The sequence below is a fragment of the Mercenaria mercenaria genome, chromosome 8, assembly GCF_021730395.1.
Source record: "Mercenaria mercenaria strain notata chromosome 8, MADL_Memer_1, whole genome shotgun sequence".
Lineage (NCBI taxonomy): Eukaryota > Metazoa > Mollusca > Bivalvia > Venerida > Veneridae > Mercenaria > Mercenaria mercenaria.
The window spans coordinates 44,874,686-44,897,973 of record NC_069368.1 but is presented as its reverse complement, the minus strand read 5'-3'; the positions used below and the strand labels follow the sequence as shown (position 1 = coordinate 44,897,973).

The 23,288-nt window shown below is 36.5% G+C and overlaps 1 protein-coding gene across 1 annotated transcript; it reads left to right on the top strand.

Annotated features, from left to right (window-relative positions):
• Positions 1-3,262: 3,262 nt before the first annotated feature.
• Positions 3,263-21,383, top strand: LOC123566459 (heme peroxidase 2-like). Its single transcript, XM_045360590.2, has 14 exons — positions 3,263-3,478; positions 5,079-5,223; positions 7,619-7,745; positions 8,473-8,678; positions 9,440-9,631; positions 9,950-9,980; positions 12,864-12,979; positions 14,487-14,606; positions 16,357-16,455; positions 16,755-17,049; positions 17,912-18,316; positions 18,662-18,825; positions 19,341-19,437; positions 20,208-21,383. Exons 2-14 carry the CDS (start codon positions 5,079-5,081, stop codon positions 20,455-20,457), a joined length of 2,247 nt encoding a protein of 748 aa, XP_045216525.2. The 5' UTR covers positions 3,263-3,478; the 3' UTR covers positions 20,458-21,383.
• Positions 21,384-23,288: the final 1,905 nt, after the last annotated feature.

The window sequence follows — 23,288 nt, the reverse complement described above, 5'->3', positions numbered from 1 at the left end:
AGATGAATTCAGAGAAAGACTCTTAAAACGTTCCGACTTGTTTTAGTCATTCTTGCGATCTCTGTGTGCTTTTGATTTTAATTTGGCTGACTACTGGGTCAAATATTTCCTTTGACAGTGACTTATTGTCTCAGCAGTTGGAATTCTACTTACAAACTTGTCATAATACTTTTTCGGCGAACGCCGTCTAAATTCGTTTTCGTTACCTATGCCACGTGACTTCAGTTTGCAAATCAAACTACTTGATAACGCATTATAGATAATTTATCAAAATGGAAGATTTATGCAACACTCTGCCTGATTGGACGAGAGTGTCAATTTCTTTCACTCTGTTGATTGTGCTACGCTGAGTGAAATGTAGACAAAGCGTTTATCCTAAACGACGCTGTTCACAGTTTTAAAGCTAACTTTGGCTCAGTATATTTAGCAAGAATATTGATATATCTCAAAATGATAAGTAAGTTTAATAAATATGATAAAGACCTGTTCAAATACCAACATATATCAAATTAAAGAAAGAGCTGAATACGGTCTGCGTATCACATGAATAAGGGTGTGATCAGAGTCTTTTATGTAGAGAAGTGCTTTTTAAAAGATTTTCCTTGTTACAATTGTCGTCTGTATATGAAAAGGTTTCTTGTTTTTGTGACTTATTCAGATTGCATATTAAAATGAGTACTTGTTTGCTTTGATATATTTGTTATAAATTATTTAAGTGATTTATTATATATGAATATTTTTCTTTAGTATGGTATGCAAATATTGAACTCAGTTGAAATCTGTTTTATTATATATATGCTATATAATGACTGAATCTCATTACACTGAAATGAAGGTACGCTGCATACAGTTTATCTATGTGATATGACTACGGTCAAACTTTGCTTATGAAACAGAAATATTGAAATAATTACAATTGTATGTTTTGCTTGACCTTCACTTTTTATAGGTGTGACGTCATTGTCCAAAGATACATGAATAGCGAATATGCATTTGTTAAAGCGGGATCAGTTGGCATATTTTAGAAATAAATAAAAATAATAAACAAAAAAATCCTTTAATTGATTTTTTCTCATGTATTCTAATCAAACTTGATTTGTAGCATCTTTATTAGGCCCGCAGCCAACTTTGTTCAGCTGGGACATTTGACCCCTTTTAGGGGCTGCTAGAGCTAAAAGTAGAAATGCCTTTATACCGCGTCTCATGAACAGCTTGGTGGATCTTTGTCATACTTGGTCTGGAGCATCATGATAAGGTCCTCTTCCAAATTTATTTATATAGGAACTTGGGCCCTATTAGGGACCACTATAGCTAAAAGTAGATATGCCTTTCTTCGCATTAACCACTTAAATGTAATGGATTTTTATCAAATTCGATGTGTAACAATATCGTAAGGTATCATACTATTTTGTTACAAATGGGGATAGGGACCAATTTAGCTAAAAAAAAAACATAAACATGTTTAATGACCTCTTCTCATGAATTCCTTCATGAATCTTCATCAAACTACTGCTGTAATTATTCGTCTAAGGATAAACGAAACAAAATTGCAACCCTACGAAACCTTTGCGAAAAATTAAAAGAGAACCATTTAAATTGTTAAAGTGCGGTGTTTAGTTTTGCAATTTGAAAAATGTTAGATGAAAGATGAATGTTAGATGAAAAATTCATAAACTTCTTTCCTTATTACAATTCGCCGACCATCATTTTTAAAGATATTTCTTGTTTAAAGTTGTTTACGTTTCTGATGTATTTAAATGTCCTTTTAGTTCTCTGTGTGTAACCCTTGTTTTCCTTTTTTAGTTTTAGTTACAGAATGCTATATGCTGATGATGCAAATATTTTTCTTTAGCTACTTTAAGTAGTTCTTATGTTCCCTTTAGCATGTATATGGTTTCTTCTTTTATGTTTTTTTTTTTAAATGCATGTTGTAAAATGTGACTCTTCTTATTTTGGTGTAGTGTCAGCTAATTTTTTTTATGTTGCTTTAAATGTGCTAAATTTGTATGTGGTAAATTACTTTTTCGTTTTATTTGCTAGTACATATGTGCTTTTTTGTTTTAATGCGCTGTAACATGTATGTGATAATTTGTGATTTGTTTCTTATCTGCTTAGAGCCAGATGCTTTATTTGCTTTAATGTGCTTTAACATATTTGCATTTTATTACAGCTGTTTTACTTATGTCGAGCTTATTTACATGTGTTTGTCGGGAAATAGCTTTAAGCTAGTGTTATATGTTTATACTTTTCAGACGTTAAATTAATCTTCTTGTATCTAAATCTTCTCTGATAGTTTGTCATAGTCACCGAATTACAGTGTGCGCGAGACCTAGTCAAAGAACCCATTATCTTTATCACCTCCATACACTTGAAGCAACACACAATCTAAATGATATTTATGTTTTCCTCATTTATACCTGAAAAAGTATGCTTGTCGGCGACACACAGAATGAAAAAATGCACTTGTCCGCCGGCAAAAATCACGAGTCGGATAAGTTGGACATAGGAATCCCACATCCCTGCAGGGGTGGGTAGATCAAAGAACTTCGAGCATCAGCAGTCCATAAAAAAGCACAGACGAAATGCAGTTTTCGTTTGGTTAGGTGTTTATCCATTCTAAGTTCGTATTTATCCAGCACTGTTTACTATACCAGTTAGGAATTATCCGCAAATCTAAACCCACCTCATAATCAATACAATTTTTAAGCTATAAAAATCGATTGTAATCTTTGATACTGTTAAACATTGTCAAAGAGATATTGATGGAACTAATACATTTAATAAGTAAGGTCTTACTGCAATTTCTGGTACTTTAAAACAGTTAGAAACATATAACATGTTCATTTTGAAGACGTTTTGAGTACATTTTAATGAATTCCAGCCACATAATGTGACATTTCGATTGAAATATTTAGTACACAAAACATGTTATCAATACAGGATATTATGACTATCAAAAGTTTTACGCTAACATTGCATACTCACATAAAAACACGAAAAAAAACCAGGAAATTAACTACATACATCGTCTTTCTGTCAGCCATGTTGGCACTGAGTTAGGGTCGCTGAACAGAGTTAGGATTATCCGGGTACATGGCGTGTTCATGCCATTTTACGCAAATGACTACCGTGTCATTCAATGAATTCAATTACTATTTACGTATTCATTTTACAAATACAGCAGCATATAAGAATTTATAGTACATTAAATCCACGTCAATAACTAGGGCGTTAGTATAAAAATCGTGATTTCAATTTTAAGACTTTACACCCGGTCTGTTGCACAATGGTCAGTTGTTATGTTTATGTTTCGGACAGCCATCTGACCGTGAAGTTACATAGTACTTTAGACTATAAATAAGGCAGCTATAGCCGTGTTCGAACCAGTTTCAGCTACTGTTGTGGAAAGGAAGGCGTGACACGTGCTTAAATTTGCGGATAAAATTTTAGCTGAACGAAAGTTCTGTCTACTACAGAGGTAAGTTTCTTTTGAGTTTTGCTTCAACTCTGAACATCAAACAATTAAATGCAGTATTAAATATATGCGTACAAAAATAAATAAAAAAAAACATTTTTTTTTTTTTTTGCAAATCTTGGATGTTCCATAACTGAGTAAAGCAGACCTGCATGACACTGTGTCATATTTCAAAGTGGCTTATTTCTGCCACGAGAGAGTTATGTATCATGATAATATTCTAATCTTGTCAGAAAGTGTGTGAATTTCTCGGAAAACATTACACCAATAAATATTTTCTAGATATCTCCTTTATTTCTTGAAACTGTTTTCTGGTCTTAGAGCAAATTTTCGCGTAGATGCTGGAAACTTTCACGTTGTCACGATTTTTAACAAGCTTTCCTCCAAAGTTGTACATATTTTTGAAAATGTTCTCTCAAGCTCCCCAACAACATTCTTTTATTGGTCTAAGAATGCATTTTTGGAAGGTAGTGGTTCACTATCAAATAAGCCATAATAAGTAAAAACACTACATGGCTTGAAACTTTGAAATACAGCCTGTGTCCTTTTGTTTTAAACTGTTAACATGTCGGTGACTTCAACAGGCTGGTAACATTGCCCGATCGGGCTTATGACACAAAAAGTAATATTTCCTGAAAAAAATGAAGATATCTCTTTCAAACTTGGTCCATTTGTTAAGCATAACAAATGATACAGATTAGAATAAAAATAACTTAGTTGCCTTCAGTTTTGGTAGAATTATTTCCCCTTTTCAGATTTTTATGACGCATAATCTTTGAAGTCCAAAAAAAAACAATGTTCTAATGCTAAGTTTAAAACAAAAAAGGGTTAAATGGCTTTCTAATGCTCTAAATTAATGCGCTAGTACATGAATGTAAACATTTTACTCTGCTTTCGCTTACAACATTATAGAGAAATGTTAGTCCTAAAAAAATTTCTCATACATCTGCACTAGAAACAAAGTATTTACCCTAAATATATAGAATAAAGGTATTGGCGCACAAGTTTGGAGCACTAGAAAGCCATTGAACCCTTTTCTGTTTTAAACATTGCATTAAAACATAATATTTTTGGACTTCAAAAATTATGCATCATGAAAATCTGAAAAAGGGAAGTAATTCTAACTAAACTGAAGGCAACAAAGTTATTTCTATCTTGATAAGCATTATATGTAATGCTTAATAAATGGACAAAGTTTGAAAGAAATATCTTCATTATTTGTCAAGAAATATTACTTTTTGTATCATAAGCCCGATCGGGCAATGTTACCAGCCTGTTCAACTGGATTGAGTGACATTCTCATGGGGCCAGGTATTTTTTTCGCTAATGTTAGAGCCTTTCTCAGCGGGGAATTTTTTTACATTGTGTTGTCTAACTTGTTGAAAATAGGGTAAGTGCGAGGTTGGCATGCCCTGAACGCGTTTAAACCCCCCAGTTTCCTTTCTATAGGTTACTGACCGTTCCAAAGCGGTGCCCCTATTTTCAACTTGTTTTCTGTCTTTGTATTTTGTGTTTCGTATGTTGTCTTGTTTGTTGTTAGCGTTTCTTTATATACCAGCAGATATCACTGTCTGCCTGTCACATCTTCAATGTATTATTTCAGATGCTGGGTTCGAGTCTTGGACTACTGCTGTTGGTAGTAGGGGCTCATTGTGTGCCGACAGCTCACCAGGTCAGGTCTGCGATAGAGAGAGCAAAGGAAATTGATGCTCTGAAAACTGAGCTCGATCGTCTAGATGAGAGGGCTGGTTAGTATTCCCTTTTTTAATTAAGATTTTGATATTTCAGCAATAACAGGAATAGATGACATAAATTCGCCGAGTTAGAGACAGCTCCTAACATTTTCAAGATAAACTGAGAAATTAGATTTCTACAGCTGCATTAAGTTAATATACCCGATCCACCCGCTTAGCTTATTCATAGTGGGAGAGCGCAGATCTACGGATCGCGGGTCGTATATAAATTCGATCTCCGGGAGAGGCCTATTGTGTCTGAAATCATTAGTCCTTTGCCTCTGATTCATGTCGGGAAATTGGCAATTACTTGTGGGGAACAGGTTTGTACTGGTACAGAATCCAGGAACACCGGTTATGTTAACTGCCCACCGTTGCATAATTCAAATATACCCAACTTCTGTTTTCTAAGAACAATAACTTCACAACGAGAAAAGGTAAATGCTTAAATTTGATAATTTGTACAAGTGATACAGCAGAAAATATTGTGATGATATACTGAAATTAAATATTGTATTGTTAAATAATTGGTTTTGATTACCTTAAGTATATATAAGATATTCATATTTACGAAAGGCGCTTCATAGTTCGTGGGTATCCTCCCCTTGATTATTTTTTTTCATGTGAGCATTTTGCGATATGCGAAGCTCGAGATAACGATTGCGAAGTCGTGGCGATTTCGCGTTGAGAGCACTTAGCGTATCACCTGAGCATATGAGCAAAGCGTGAAATGCGAAATCAAGACGGCGAAGCGCAAGATGACGATGGCAAAGCGAAATTTTTTCGAAAACGATTTCGCGCTTTGTCATCGTGATCACGCGCTTCGTCATCATGAATACGAGCTTTGCCATCATGATCCCACGCTTCGCGTATCGCCTGCCCACGATGGAGAAGGTGAACCGCAAAATCACGATGGCGAAGCGCAAGTTCACAATGGCGAATGGCGAAAGTATGAAAATTTAAGGCGTTAACATTAGCATTTCGGGGTAGACATTATACCATCAATATTGAATCACTTAAACAAATATTAAAAACGTAGCCCGATTGTTGATATATCTGAACGACATCTTAAACCAAGTATTACACTGAAATCTTGATTTGTTAATTTTTAAGAATTTTGTTAAAGTATATAATTTAGTATTAGGTCATTGAAAAATATGTAATAACCAATTATAAAGAAATAGCCTATTACTGTATTACGAGTATCGTATGACTTGAACCGGTGTCATACCTGGACAATACGCATAGGATTTTAAAACTAAGTGTAATTATTTGATTTCTATTAAATCTTATTTTCTACAACATTGTGACCATGGAATAATTGATAATTTCCTAAAAAAGTTCAACTATAAGATATATCTATGATATCTGAAAATAACGTAATAATCATTATACGTGACAAATTACGTCTGCAGTGTTACGCAACTAGTCCTATTCAAAAGGTTTTAGACTTGAAAATGTAACTTTGCCTATTTCTCGACCAACATTTTTTTTTTGACAACGTATTTTAATTTTGTTACAGAAATTTCCTCCATAAACAGTTAGCATAGACGGCGTATGATAGCTATATTTCACACGGTCAGGATTATTACAAAATAAGTAATCAAGTACAGTCGAGTCCACTTGATACGAACTCGCTTAGGATTATGAGATAAATTGCAAAATTTTACCTAAATTGTTACAAAGATGTGCAGGCTGATTTTGGTCTGCACTGGTCGCAAAGGCCTGCCGCCAGCATGCTAAAGGTTAAAATAACAATACCTGACCTTTGATAGTTATAGAAGGATGGATTTTTATACAAAGGCTCCAACCTTTTGAAGATATTTTTCTTTCATAACTGCACAGATTATCGTAAAATAAGTTCGGTGGCTTAAAAAGAGAGATTAATCGGATTAATTTCCCTGTGTACACTACAGTGATATCTGTGAATGAAAACGTCAATTGATTTAAGATTAGCATTGTTCTATTACATATTGTCACCCATGTTACTGTGAGAATGTGTTGTGAGGCATCTAAATTGGAAGGTTTCATACCGTTGATACATTCTAGTATAAAATATATAAAAGCCAACATTTTGCATATATTATCTGTATCTATACATATATCTAATATCGCAGTGTCCTTCTTTTGTCTTTTCTGTATGTAACATTTACATTTTAAGCCATTTTCAAACTATGTGTAAATAAAGACACTAAAAGTTTAATCCCATCTTCATTAAATTACATAGTCCTCCACCTCTGATTCATGTGGGGAAGTTGACAGTTACTTGCGGAGAAATGGTTTGTACTGGTACAAAATCCAAGAACACTGGTTAGGTTAACTGCCCGCCGTTACATGACTGAAATACTGTTGAAAAACGGCGTTAAACCCAAAACAAACAAACAAACAAAATCATTAAATTACACTTCAGCTGGGGCCCCGAGGACATCTAGATGTCCCATGATGGCCAATTTTCACGGACGTCGTACGAGTACAGACAAGGAACAAGACAGGAATGCAAACATCATGCTAAATGCTGCACGACTTTTACTCAAGGAGTATGTTTTCCACAGAGTTTTCCCCTTTTAGACTGTATAGGATATTTCCTTTTATTATCTTTAAATTCAAATCCCTCCAAAGATTCTTATTAGAAGAATGGATTTAATACTGACTGAATTATCATTATAATAAATGTTACAATTAAGTAAACTAGATTGTAGTATTGTTTGTAGACAATATTGTAAAATCAAGAAAAACAACAACAACAACATAAAGAGTCAAATATTAGCTCTTTAGTCGATATCTTCTAATAACTTGCCTCACACTGCCATGAATAAGCCAAGTGGCACGTTACGTCAATATTCATTAGTGGCTGAGCCGTTTTTTACCAGACAGAGCTTAAAATTTGCCATATGACCTTAAAGCCCTGCTCCGCGGCTATTCAAATTCTATTGTGTGTATGCAACCCATGATTACAATAGGTAACAGTTAACGGCCACGCACCATACCTTAGCACGCAAAACCACAGGTATTTTATATAGAATTTTATATAAAATAGACTCCATTTTGACAGGATTTTCATGCTTTTTCAGTGATAATTTAAGGTTAAAAAGTAGGACTGGAGCAGGTCTTTAAGCGATAACAGTATTCTTGTAAAGTCTTTTAGTAAATGTTGGATTTTCGTGTATATTGCTCTGTGTTTAAAAGTAAAAAGTAGATACCAATTTACAAACTATATAACCTTGAGGATTAGTGATGCAACTTGAAATTGTATTTGTGTTACAGAGGCTTCACCCACGAAGATTTGCAGAGCGAGCATGTCAGGGCCGAGTTTTCCCGACAAACTGAAGGTATCTGTCCACTGCCGGCCTTTACAGCTTGCGACAGCAACGAGAAATACCGACGTGTCGACGGAAGTTGTAACAACTTGCAGCAGCCCAGTTGGGGCATGGCAGGCGTTCCACAGAGAAGAGTGCTGGAGCCTGCTTATGGTATTATGATAAGGAAAAATGACATATTTATAAAGTAGTATTTATTGCATAAATAAGTTATAACTTTTAAATAAGGCACAATATGGTGTATATAATATAACTGCGAATGGACATGCAGTGCTTTAAATGGCGACAACTCCTAATAATAGTTAGCATTTCTGACACCGTTACTTGAATTAAAGGATCTAAATCTTGTAGCAGAAATAGCATTGGCCCAAAAGATGTCATTTCATTCAATCTTACTGGCATGAAATACAGAGGTAGAAACAGAAGGGGGTCAGAAACCGAGATACGGATGCCTTATCCCTTTCGGCTCGTCATACTCGAGACCATCCACTGAATTATGGAAAGTCGGCGGTGCTACACGTGTCCGCCTGCGCCCGAAATAAGGCCGCGAGGGGAACCTGGTATATTCCTTAACCCTTAGCCTGCTGCAGGCGAATTTAACAGCCTTTGCAAACAGCTTGGAACCAGATCAGACGCCGATTAAATCGGCGACTGATCAGGTTCCAAGCTGTTTGCTACTCTGACAATATTTCTTCCAATTTTGGAGCAAATTGAATGAACTTTACAATTTTAGCAGACATTTCCAGCAGACGACAATTTAAATCATAAAAAGATGGATAATCGCTTGTCAATATATACTAACATTTATATAAAACTTGCAATAGAAGGGCTGACCCGCAAGTACTCTCAACATTAGCAATGGTTCTTCCATATAATATCGGCTTTTATTCATCACATTATATATCACTTTACAGAGGATGGTATTGGATCAGCCAGATCGACTTCCGTCTCTGCAAATGGAGGTCAGTTGCCAAATCCTCGAAGAATCAGCAACGAGGTACATCACAATAGGGGACCGGAAATCAGGAGCCCTTCTATCACACTGCATACCTTCCAGATGGGCCAGTTCTTGGACCACGACCTCATTGCTACACCGGTCCAAGGAGGTAAGGCTAATTTTGCTAAATGTCAAAATAATCTTGCTTTAAAAAGTGCATAATTTTACTAAAATATCTTTCAAAGTTATTCTTGATGATAATGATTTTGTGACATGTGCAGATCGGACCGCTTCGGATCTGTAGTGAGCAACATCAATTTTTGTTACCGGGAAATCATGTCGTCTTGTAAAAAACAATAGATGTCTTCGAACGAATATCAAATTGTTGAGAATTTTATGGTCCAAGAAAGGAGGAGGGTGACTTTCTAAAAATTGTGTTTTTTAGTTACTAGTAAAAGATATTTATGCACTTTTTTTTAATTTTCAGACGTTGTAGATTGCTGTTCGTCAAATGCAGAGTGAGTTTACTCTTTTCTGTCTTTCTAATATATTTTATAATATATTACAATGCTCTCCGACAATCAGGTTAATTACGAACACTCATCAGATTTGATTTTATTTGGGAATACCTTCCGATCTGTATCAGAAATATGATAACTTTTCATTGTTAGTGAATGGAAAAATAAAAAATGGTAACGAAGTAACAGTAGCTATTTCTATATGAAACTATTTGCGCAATCTATAAATTACATATTTTCAAATATATTGATTTCTTTATACAAGTACTATAAAATGTACCTAAGAACCTCATGCTTCCACCCTGTACCATCAACCCATTCACTACCCCTAACAGCGGCGGGGGATATAGCTGTCTTTCAGACTGCCTTGTACATCTTGTTTTAAGTACATCAACATGAATAATAATAATTGGTGAATTTTGATTTTTCCTGATATTGTGTACATCTCTTATACAATTTCCCAGTTTTGACGGATGGTGAAATAAAGATCTATTTGTCTGATTTATTAGTTCCCTACTTGTTGAAAACCAGTTTCTGAGACAATAGGATTGCGCTTTAGTCCACCCGTCCGTCCCGTAGTCATTTCGTTCGTCCATACTTTCGTGTCCTGTTTGTAACTCGTCATTTACTAGTATCAAGGGATTTTAATTATGACTCCCATTGGAGGAGACATATTGTTTTTGTCCTGTCCGTCCGCCTGTCCGTCACACTTCATTACCCATCAGTAAGTGGAGAAACACTTGACCCAGAATACTGAAACTTCATAGGAAGATTTGACATGTAGATGACCCTTATTGTTTTTGGGGTCACTCGATCAAAGGTCAAGGTCACGAGGCTCTGAACATGGAAACCCGTTTCCGATCAATAAATTGAGAAACATATGACCCAGAATGTTGAATCTTCATAGGATGATTGGACATGCAGAGTAGATGACCCCTATTGATAAAGGTCAAGGTATCAGGGGACAGAACATGGAAAACCGTTTCCTATCCATATCTTGAGTGCCACTTGACCTACAATATTGAATCTTCATGGGATGATTGGACATGCAGAGTAGATGACCCCTATTGATAAAGGTCAAGGTATCAGGGGACAGAACATGGAAAACCGTTTCCTATCCATAACTTGAGTGCCACTTGACCTAGAACATTGGATCTTCATGGGATGATTGGACATGCCGAGTAGATGATCCCTATTGCTTTTCAGTGTCTCTTTGACTTTCGCTCCTGTCCCCTGTTGACTTCTTGCCTATTACTGCTATGCTTTTGGGGAAGACATGCGCTTTTCTAGAAAAGCATCAACTAGTATTACCTGGTACAAATATTACCGATAATGAGGCGACGTGTCACGTGCAACACCAAGACCAATGTCACACTTGGAGGTCAATTGTCAATTTTATTTTCTGTCGACCTATAATTCCCCATCCACCAAAGACTTTTAATTATTACTTGGCACAATTATTCCCCATAATGGGACGATGTGTCATGTACAGCTGCCAGACACCTAACTTAAGGGTCAAGGTCAAGGCAAAGATTAGCATGATATTAACAAAGCCTGTTTTTTTCGCCCGTTTCTCTGTCATCCATCAAGAAATAGGACAGTCTGTATATGTTCTGAACATTTCGGAACACTATTCTTTTACACTCAATTGACTTAGAGTATGTACAGAATGTTCGAAGTTGTCAAAGGAGTATGGTAAAAGATTAAAGATCATTTTCTTATTCAGTCTGTTATTTTATTGATCTGTGCATTGATATTCAAATAACTTGGCATAAATATTCAACATTTAAGGTAGTTCTGCACGTTTGATAAACTGGAAGTGATGGCATAACGTCATTTATCCGGAAAACGTAGAATAATGCCTGGATTAGGCGTACGGAAACGAAAATCAGTTTATGAGTTAAGGGCAACCTGTGAGTAAATGTATTAAAATGGCACTGTTACTATCTTTCTAAAGTTAAAATATGATATTAAAACATCTTACACGTTAAATAATTCAAAATAATGTCTTAAAATTAGCTTGAAATAGGCGGTTCACATTAATCATAGCCAGATATCTAGAAAATAAGCACACGGACCTATACATTTTATTTCATTTATATTATAGGCCATATGTTTATTTACGACTGTGAGAAGTTTCATTAAAATCTACATTGTAGAAAAATTTCTATTCGCGAAAATGTTATGAAAATTGCGTTTTCCTATAGACTCCCATTATGAAAAATTGCTTGAGGTCGAAATTTTTCAGATCAGTCTAGCAAAAAATCAAGCACACGACCCTATCTTTTTATTTGCTGAATTTTCTTAGTATATTCGGAAGTTTTGAAAAATCAGAGTTAAATCAAATCTTACATTGTAGAAAAAATTTCGATCCGGCCTAACGTGCAGAACTACCTTAAAGCTGACTGATTAAAATTCGGAATTACTTTCCTTTAATATCTTACATTTTTCCGATTTCCAAACAATTTAACAAAGAAATATCATTAAAAATGTTCCTCTTTGATATAAATAGATGTTAAAAACAATTAACAGCTGCAGATTTCAGATACATGTATGTAAATTTACATCTAGATAGTATGCGTTAAATAACATATTGTATATCAAGTAACCTATTGTCTATACATTATTGAAATAAATCAGATCATCAGGTTTTATCTGCTGTAGTTGAAGTGGCAATTAGACAATACTAGTAGGGACTCTGTTCTGCACTTGTATTTCCTCTTGATTAGACCCACTGGGTGTCGAACAATTCCTTGTTCTGTAATCTAGTCTTCAAAACTGAGGTGTCCTGTCTGGCTCTTTCGTGCGTGACTTTCGTGCTGAACAGCTGTGAAAACCACTGGCGACCACCTTTGCACTATTTTTGGATATTTTCTTTCTCAGCACTCAAAATTGTCTGAATATCATAATAGAAGGAAGAAATGATCCATTTGAACCTATTTTCACCGAAAACTACTGCATGGAGTTCCATAGATCTGCACCAGTGTTTTGCCCCGATGGTAAGACTTTACATGATCTTCACCTTATAACTGTAACCTCTATGCTTTCCGGTGTTTTTCAATTCTTTTTACATATGTGAGAGCATTATCTTCAGGATGGGTCAGTTATAACGTAATACTATACTTGACAACTTTCTGGAACTGTAGAAAGTTCTAAAATTCCCCATGGAACCAACCTTGGCACTTATTGCCTAAATATTTGAACGAGTCCCGAGCAGCTTGAATGTGGATACATCGCACAGTTATGCCCAAGAAACTGGCAATTTCAGTCTCAGTCGTGTTTAAATCACACATAGTTGTAAAAACATTGGTCCACAATATGTCTTTTTTATCCCCCGCCACAAGTGGTGGGGGTTATATGAATGGTCTCCGTCCGTCCTTCCGTCCGTCTGTCCGTACATATCTTCTAAACCCCTTGAAGGATTTTCATGAAACTTGGGTCAAATGATCACCTCATCAAGACGATGTGCAGAACCCATGAGTCAGCCTTGTCAGCTCAAGGTCAAGGTCACAACTCAAGGTCAAAGGTTTGAGCCTTCCATTTTGTGTCCGCTCTATATCTCCTAAACCCATTGAAGGAATTTTATAAAACTTGGGTCAATGATCACCTCATCAAGACAATGTGCAGAACCCATGATTCAGCCATGTCAGCTCAAGGTCAAGGACACAACTTAGGGTGAAAGGTTTGAGCCTTCCATTTTGTGTCCGCTCTATATCTCCTAAACCCCTGGAAGGAATTTTATAAAACTTGGGTCAAATGATCACCTCATCAAGACGATTTGCAGAACCCATGAGTCAGCCATGCCGGCTCAAGGTCAAGGTCACAACTTGGGGTGAAAGGTTTGAGCCTTCCATTTTGTGTCCGCTCTATATCTCCTAAACCCCTTGAAGGATTTTCATCAAACTTTGGTCAAAAGATCACCTCATCAAGGCAATGTGCAGAACTTATGAATCAGCCATGCTGGCTTAAGGTCAAGGTCACAACTGAAGGTCAAAGGTTTGAGCCTTCCATTTTGTGTCCACTCTGTATCTTCTAAACCCCTTGAAGGATTTTCATTAAACTTTGGTCAAATGATCACCGCATCAAGAACTCATGAGTCAGCCATGTCAACACAAGGTCAAGTTCACAACTCAAGGTCAAAGGTTTGAGTTCTGTGTCTCCTAAACCCCTTGAAGGATTTTCATGAAACTTGGGTCAAATGATCACCTCATCAAGACGTTGTGCAGAATTTATGAGTCAGCCATGTCCGTTCAAAGTCAAGGTCACAGCTAAAGGTCAAAGGTTTACCCTTTCACTATCCATAGCATTGGCGGGGGATTTAGCTGTCGTTCAGACTGCCTTGTTAACAATGTGAGAGAGACACAAATATTCATATATATTATTGCAAATAACGTTTCAAGTCAAAAGTTAGAGCCAACAAGAATTTGGCTGAAGAGCGCATTGATATTTTGGAAATGGTGTGATCTGTGACCGATTGTTTCATGTGATACTATTTATAATTTCAAGCGTTTTCCAATGGCCAAGGCCGTCGTCAACAGGTCAATGGAATCACTTCATTTATTGATGCATCTAATGTGTATGGTTCATCAGAAGAAGAGTTGGAGAAACTGAGAGAAGCTGGTACAGGTATGTACTCCTACCCTTTATACCCATGTTTGTACATCAGGCATGTACACATCCGCTTTATACAGCAGGAATGTACACACCGGAGTATTCACAGCCGCTATGATTCGCAGGTATGTGCACATCTACTGTATGTATTTACCCGCTATGTACAGCGGGTGTCTACACATCCGCTATATACAGCAGATATGTACACATATTCAATGTACAGCAGGTATGTGTTTACACGCTATGTACAACAGGTATGTACACAACCGCTGTGCACAGCAGATATAAACACAAAAAGTATCAACACAACCAGTCTGTACAGAAGGTACGTACACGTCCTCAATGTATAGTAAGTACACATCCGCAATCCACAACAGGTATGTAGGCCTACACGTCTACTATGTACTACAGTAGATATGTACACATCCATTACAGCATTAATGAAGAAGAAGAATATAAACGCTAATATCCCTGTTGCCTCGGTTGTTTACTGCCTACTGGGAGAAATCGAGAACGGTGTTGGTTTCCCCTTCCGGTCTCTTATCACGATTATACCAATCTAAAAACTTAGAAAAAACAAAAACTTTTTATCAATTTAAATCGAATAAGCCTTCTTTTAAAGAATATCACACTGGCACCAGATCAGAAAGAAAATGCCTCCGTACGTGTTATACCCTACCCCTAGGTATTCTATAAAAACCATGGTCATGAACGGGAAAGTGCACTAACCCGTTTCAATCGTACATTTCTTAACTTAAACGCGCAGTTCGGTGAATGGGTACCTAGTATATTGAACGAGCGATAATTTAGCTTCCATATTGTCTCAATATTCCATATTGCTGAGATTATCAACATATTTTGTGCTTTCGCCAACGTTACAGAAAAAACTTGCTTGACCTTCCATAATGAACATCCGGTCTAGAGGTCACGGCAGTGTGCATATGTTTGGCGAAATGTAAACAAACAAAAACAGAATTTAAAAAAAATACAATTTTCCACTAAAACTCGAAATGATGAATGAAATTCATCTTGTATATGATCTTTAATTTGAAATCGTACATGGGCCTGCATCTGTTCTGTTTATTTTATTCACTTTGCACATTTATGCTGCATTTTCACATTTTAGCGAACACGTGTAGTAAAATGACGATTGACATACATTTTCACAAGAGCCAATCAGAATGGTTTTGTAATCTAGAACGGAACTTCACCAGGGAAGTTCAAGCAAGCTTTTTTGTGTAACGTTGAAATAACTATAAACTACGCGTTGTTTTTCTAAGATAAGATGTATTAAAAAAATTTGACCGGTACACAATGGAAGATAAATTACCACTTGTTTGATATCCTAGTACACATTTACCGAACTGTGTGTTTTAGGTATGAAATGCGCGATTCAAACGGGTTAGTATATTTTCCCTTTCATGACCATGATTCTTAAAAAACACCTAGGGTAGGGTATAACACGTTCGGAGGCATTTTCTTTCTGATCTGGTGCCAGTGGAATATCTCATCAAAAAAGAACTACAAAATATGCGAATAACATGTCATATGGTTGGATAAAGCATGCTCATCTTTTATGCTTGATATCGGTAATGTGTACCTATTTGATAGGTTCCGTTTTATCATTCCTATTGAACCGTGGTTTTTCAAGGTCGGTGAAACTTTTTGTCGAAAACAGTCACGTAAGATAAAATCTGAAAACATATTTGAAGACGTTATTTGGTGAATGTACTATAGTCAAGGATTTTGCACGTTCATTTTTTAGGTTTTATGTTAACACAAGATGGTTTCCGACTCCCAGACAATCCAGATCAGACCGCATGTAATGCTAACACCGCAGCCGGAGAGTCCTGTAGTCTGGCTGGTCAGTATATATGCAAGATATATCTGTCTTTAATCTATCGTAATTTATCTAAGCACGAGTGTTTACATTTTAGTTAATTGTAAAGTTCAAAGACTGTACGTACTAGCAGTGTATAAAAAGCAACCAGTAGGGTTTTCTTGACAAATAATAACCAATCATTGTTTCTTGTTTCGCCAACAAACATTGCAAGGTTCCGAAATTGTGTAAATCTACAACTGTTTTTTTTAGCTTAATCACGTGCATGGTGTAACGCGTGTTTCTAAAAATAGACTTACTGATGCATGTATGATTATTCTCAGGTGATCACCGTGTGAATACTGTACCTTCTTTGGCTGCCTACCACAATGCTTTCGTTCTTGAGCACAACCGAATTGCCCGCCTTCTTCAGTCGTCCTACCCAGATCCGGACACTCTTTTCCAGGAAACCAGAAAAATCATCATCGCTATCATGCAGAAGATTGTTTACGATGAATTTCTCCCGTCCTTCCTTTCATCAACGGCGCTTGAAAAGTATAAGCTGTTGAGTAGTCAGTCGTACGAATATGACCCGTCCATCGACGCTACCATTTCAAACAGTTTTGGTATTGCATACAGGTAAGCTATCGTCAACTTCGGGCGGAAGTTCTTGATAACTCGAGTGTCGGTGCGAGATATTAGAGATCCGTGTTCTTAATTTGAGACGCACAGACACCAAGGACGTACAATCAAGAACATTCAAGATGGTTGTGCCCATCATTTCGCCAGAAGAAACAAAAATTATATATTAAATGCTAGAGGATAATTTATATGTGACACTGACACTGCGGACTGCATGGATACGTTGTTGCTAACTTGTATTTTGATTTCTGTAGGACAAAAGTGCAGAAATTTTTTTCGCCGCCATTTTGTGTGCTCTCAAACCGCGTTCCTGGTGCTCCATGTAAAAGGTGGTGTAAAATTTTGACCCGCGAACACTGTTCTCTGATCATGTTCTTGGTGTTCGAGCATGTTTTCTTTTTCTAACGGAACAGGCGCCAAAAACGCCATAAACATGTTCTCGTGTAAAGAACATTCCGCCCGAAGACGCCTACGGACAATTGTTATTGCACCGATTGTTTGTTTCAAGCGTTGCAACCTGAATCCATTTACTTGTCGGGGGCTTACATGTTGCCTTTAGTCAGTATATTGTACACTCAATACGTGCGTACATCCAATAGATTCGATTTAATGTTGGCGCACAGAAGGAGCAAAGCAACGGAGACGAATGTTATCTGCTTTTTAAAGTACGATGTCGTCTGCGGAGGTGTATCAAAATACCATTTTTTTCTGTCAAAATTCAAAGTAATATTATACTCACCTTAGGTTTAGTAGTGCACTATCTAAACTGACAACTACAAATAGTATATTGAAGAGCAATATTGCCACTTTACATCTGTGTATTTACAAATGTAAACCCTGTTCTGTTTTTATTTCACAGGATGGGCCACACGTGGATTCCACGTGATATGTCCTTATTTGGACGCAATCTTCGACCAATCAACATGCGTTTTGATACTGACGCCACCTACAATGATCCCTTCCTGACATACGTCAGCGGCGATCCAAATGGCATGGAAGGTTTAGCATATTGGTTGTCCGGTCAGAATTCCCCAGAAACTGACAGGATCGTGGAAGAACAAGCTAGAAGCCGTCTTTTCATTGACCGTGCCAACAATGTTGCCTTCGATCTTGTCTCTTTGAACATTCAACGTGGCCGTGATCACGGACTGAAATCTTACACGGAATTCCGTGCAAACTGTGGACTGTCGACTGTTTCAGCGTGGTCAGACCTTGTAGACCATGATAACGACATGATTACCAGATTCCAGTCGGCTGGATACCAGTTAGTACTTGTAAACCTTTTGTGATTTTAATAAAATTACGGGTCAAATATTATTTTCTTAATAACTTCTCTTTATTTTCGAGATTTTTTCATTTTCATAAAACCGTTTTGTTTAAAAACAGTCTTTTACTGAAAGTGGTACAAAGTAACAACAACAACAAAAAAAAAAAAAAAAAAAAAAAAACAACAAAAAAAAACAAAAACCACTTAATTAAAAATCGAAAAAATTACAAAACCAAAAAAAAAAGAAAAACCGGAAGTAATGTATACTCTCAATCAGAACCTTGTTTAATATACTTAATTTCATTAATTTCATTTTCATCAGAGCTATTCTGAATATTTAAGGTCACCTGAAGACATAGATTTATTTACTGGAGCGCTGACAGAAACACCTGTAGAATCAAGTACAGTTGGTCCAACATTGGATTGTATTCTTGGTGATCAATTTATGCGTCTGAAGTTTGGGGATAGGTTCTGGTATCAAGGAGCTGATGCAGGGCTAACTCAGGGTAAGATATTTTAGTACCTTTGCAAGCTTAAGTACTTGCAAGTATCTGTGTGAATTTGTACACAGATGTTCGCTTCAGAGTAGAACCAACTACTCAAATCTTTTTCATAAATTATTGCACCTAAACGGTATGAACTTTATATTAGAAGTTGCTAATTGCCAGTTTCATGAATCATTTGTCAAGCCATTGTTGTTGTTGTCTAAGGTAGCGTTTCTCTAAGAGTGTGTCTACGGATCGAATGTATTCTCGTGTATAAGAAACACTGTCTGAATCTTAGTCTATTTCCGAAGTAGATCAGTTTGTATGTCGATCGCATATTTGGCTTCTGCTGCTGTTCCTTAGCGAAACAAGTGGTTTAAGGACGTGTTTTCTTTTGTATATGCTCTCGATCTAACAATTTAAGCTTGATATATAAATTTAAATGGATAATATGGTAATCTGTGCACGTGACTTAAAGCCTAATAAGAAAGAAACAAGAAAGTTAGTGTTTATCTTTACATATATTCTTTTTTCAGCCCAGCAAGCAGCTATCAGAGGTTATACCTTGTCTAGGATTATGTGCGAGGTGTACAACTTTAACCAGGTTCAATATCCTAGTGCTTTCATTGCTACGTAAGTACAGTTGTTCTTGAATGTATATTCTTATTTTATATGTAGAGGCCTCCGCGGCCGAGTGACAAAGGACGTCTACATTTTGCCCCTCACCGATGTGGGTTCGAGCCTCGCTCGGGGCGTAAAATTCTTCTGGCTGGCTTACGGAAGGTCGGTGGTTTTACCCAGGTGCCCGTCTTCATCCACCATGGAAAGATGGAAAAGCACCATATGACCTATAATTGTTTCGGTGTGACGTTTAAAAAATTTATATAGATCGCACTATGCTGATAAAAAGATGTGTAACTATTTTGGATGGCTGCTGCCTATGGTATAAACAAGGCTCCAGACTATGCTAAAGAACTGATGTTAAGACTACTGTCTAATTTCAACACTGTAACGCCGAGATAAGAAGCAGTCAGTTAGAGATAGAAGTTTTAAATACTACCTTCTAAACTCGGCTTTTATCCTTTGACTGATTTGAGTGCATGTAGTCTTCGGGTTAATCAGACAGTTCCAAGCCGCACCCCAGCCCTCAAGCAACCCTTCTTTTCAGAAATAAATAATTGTTAAACCTTAATTTGATTCATGAACTTGTTAGACGCCCCGAGGAAGAGAGTTGACAAGACTTTATACAAATTGAGTTAAATACACTTAGGCGTGCGTGTAAGACCATGTTTAAACAAGGTCAAAGTTGAAGTTTTCTTGATTATTTAGATATTTGTGCCACACGTAAAGCTTTTCTCTGTTATATATATATATTCTTATTTATTCGTATTTGAATTGTACAGCGATGCAAGGACCCGATGCCGAGATATTCCAGCTTTAGACATTGACGTGTTTAGACCAGCCACAACTACCACCACAACTACAACCACCACCACTACTACCACCACTACAGCTGCCCCATCTGTGCAACCTCCACGACCCCCACCTAACAACAACCGTCTCCCTGGAAACAGACCACGCCCTGGTAGAACATTCAATAATGTTCTTGCTGAATTACTCCGTGAACTTGAGGAGAGAGACCAGCAGAAATAGGTCACGAAGAAACCATGGTTATAAAACTGAGTAACTGAGAAACTATAGAATTTGATTGGCTTTTAATGACTTAATTCTGAAACTGACAATTGGAAAGTCAACATTCTAAAACTGGTGCCCATGCTTAGTGTTATTACCTCGAATTATTGACTATATTTTTTCAGCATTTGATTGTTTATCAGGATATGATGGAAAAACTGATAATTTTAGAGATTAGCTGTAATGTGTGGATGCAAATGGTCAGACATACATTCCACTCGCACTATAAAATCAAGACAAACCAGTTCGAGGCATATGTCCAGTACGAGATAAATGATATGCTCGTTTTTTTCAAATGCCATTTGAGCCATGCCATGAGAAAACCAACATAGTGGCATTGCGACCAGCATGGATCCATGCTGGTCGCAAAGCCACTATGTTGGTTTTCTCATGGCACGGCTCATTTACTTTTGTACATATACCTATTAAGTGACCACATTACACAAGTCGGATATTTTTCAAACGGTTAAAACCAGTTTACGAAACAAAAATCATTTGCTTTATTTTTGGATATTTTCTTTTACTTGAATCATATAGATATTATTCTTATATTCACTTTTATTATCATATCGCAAGAAATTGTCGCTATAATGAATTTAACTGCAAAATTTTAAATCTTTTTGTGAACAGAGAAGTATATCAAGTTGTTTCATTGATTGTTACCTGATTATAGCTCTACTTTTTACATTTTGTTGAGTTTAAAAATTTAATATTTTACTATTTGTTACATTGATACAAAACATCTTATGATACTTGTTAAGATTACAAAAAGGTTATTGTTGATCAATTTGAAATATGTAGATGATATACTCTCATAATTACGTTAATGTTTTTTCTTTAATGAATTAAGTTGCTTCATAAAGAGATCAATAGAAAAGAGGTGTTCATTTGTACATTTCCCTTCCGTTATGATACGTAAAATGCGCCTTATGTGATATCCTGAAGATAAAAAGTCTTAAAGATACTTTATCATGAAAAGTTATATTGGCTCGGAGGTAATCAATATTTGGGAAACAAAGGTTCTTCCCTACTTCCCGAAGCGGAAAGTTGTTACTAAATATATTAATATGCTTTCCGATCGGGAAACAAAACCACCATTTTAGCTATTTCATTGAAAAGACCCTCTACATAAGAATTTATATGATATCATAAAACGAAATGCACCATTGTGGATCTGAAAGATTTGTCTTACTTTCTACTGTTTAAGATTTTTAAAAGTCTTAATAATATTTTATTCTATCCGACTTTGAAATTTAACTTCCTAATTGGGAGACTGAATTTTATATTAACAATAGATCGCTTGTAAAATTGTGGCTTGATAATTATATTATTATTATTATATTATTATAATACCAGATTTATATAGCGCCCTTTTCATGATCAATTTCACGTTCAAAGGCGCTTTACATGGTTCAAATGCAGCCACACAGGGCGCATAATTCATCCTCTACTAGTACAGACACAGAGCGATCTGACCAGAGGGACAGAGTGAGACAAAGCCCCCACGACAGAGAGATCAGAAATCAGATACAGGCTTGTCCGGCTAACTTAGCCTAGCTCGTTGCGAATAGACAGCCTGGTTTTTTAACATGCCCAGTGTATAGCACTGATACACGCAAGGATTGCCTGGGTTCCTGACCAGTACACCTCTAGTTGGGTGGGAAACACTGAAAAGCGTTTCTGAAAATTCCCGAGTAGCTGCCGGAGATCGAACCCCCGACCTCAGGATTGGAAGGCCAGTGTGCAAACCACTGAGCTATCCGTCCAAGAACGCTTTTCGTGTTCTACGAGCTCTTGTTGGATTTACATTTTGATCCGAGGTGAGTCCATTATGGCATTAGTAGTTTTTAAGCTTTTGAAATCAAAACCAGTCCGATTTCATTTACAATAAAAGTATTGCTTTAATACTTTGTGCTTTATTTAATAACACCCACTTTCGAACATTGGGATAATAACCCACCACCCACTCACATCAAAAATCGTGTCCAATTATTTTACTTCTTTGGGTTTAAAGTCACGACAAAGTATAAAGTTGTAATGGAGCATGACTGTATGAAATACAACCGCCCACAAGCGAGTTGATTATTTTTTACACGGGGAGAATTCGACTTTTGCCAGATTTTAAGCAAGAGCATGAAAACTTTAATTTACTCAAAAGAAGAGTTAGCAATACCCTTTGCTAAAGCACGTGAAATATAGGTTTTTGAAATTAATGTAGTTGTGTCGAAAAATTGCATTTCCGCATTGTTCTTGAACGACACAATTTACATACATGTATAAAGTTTAAAAGAACAGGCAGTCCACTTCTTAAACGCCCCATTCCAAAGTTAGCCACATTTTTTTCTTCCTTCAATCGGATGTCACTCGGAAGCTCTACCATCTCAGTGTAAGTGAGTTTTGGAAATGGATGCCCGTAGAATCAACGATTTTGACAAACTACGTTTGATTGCCATACAAATGAGAAAGTTTTGAACAAAAAAATACTATTTAACCCTTACCATGCCGGTCACGATTAATTCTGCCTTAGTGACCAGTGTAGATCATGATCAGCCTGCACATCCATGCAGTCTGATCATGATCTGCACTGTTTGCTATTCAACCAGTATGTTTTTGGTAAGCTGCCCCTTTTAACAGTCCATTGTACTGTCCAAACTGCAAGTTCATTATAGAAATTTAGCAAAGTAAGGGTTAACGTCTTGAAATGTGTATTGTTTGCTTTCGATGTAGATATCATTTTCTTTCTTTCTTTCTTTCTTTTTTCTTTTTTTTTTTAAAGACATCCGTGCAGTACA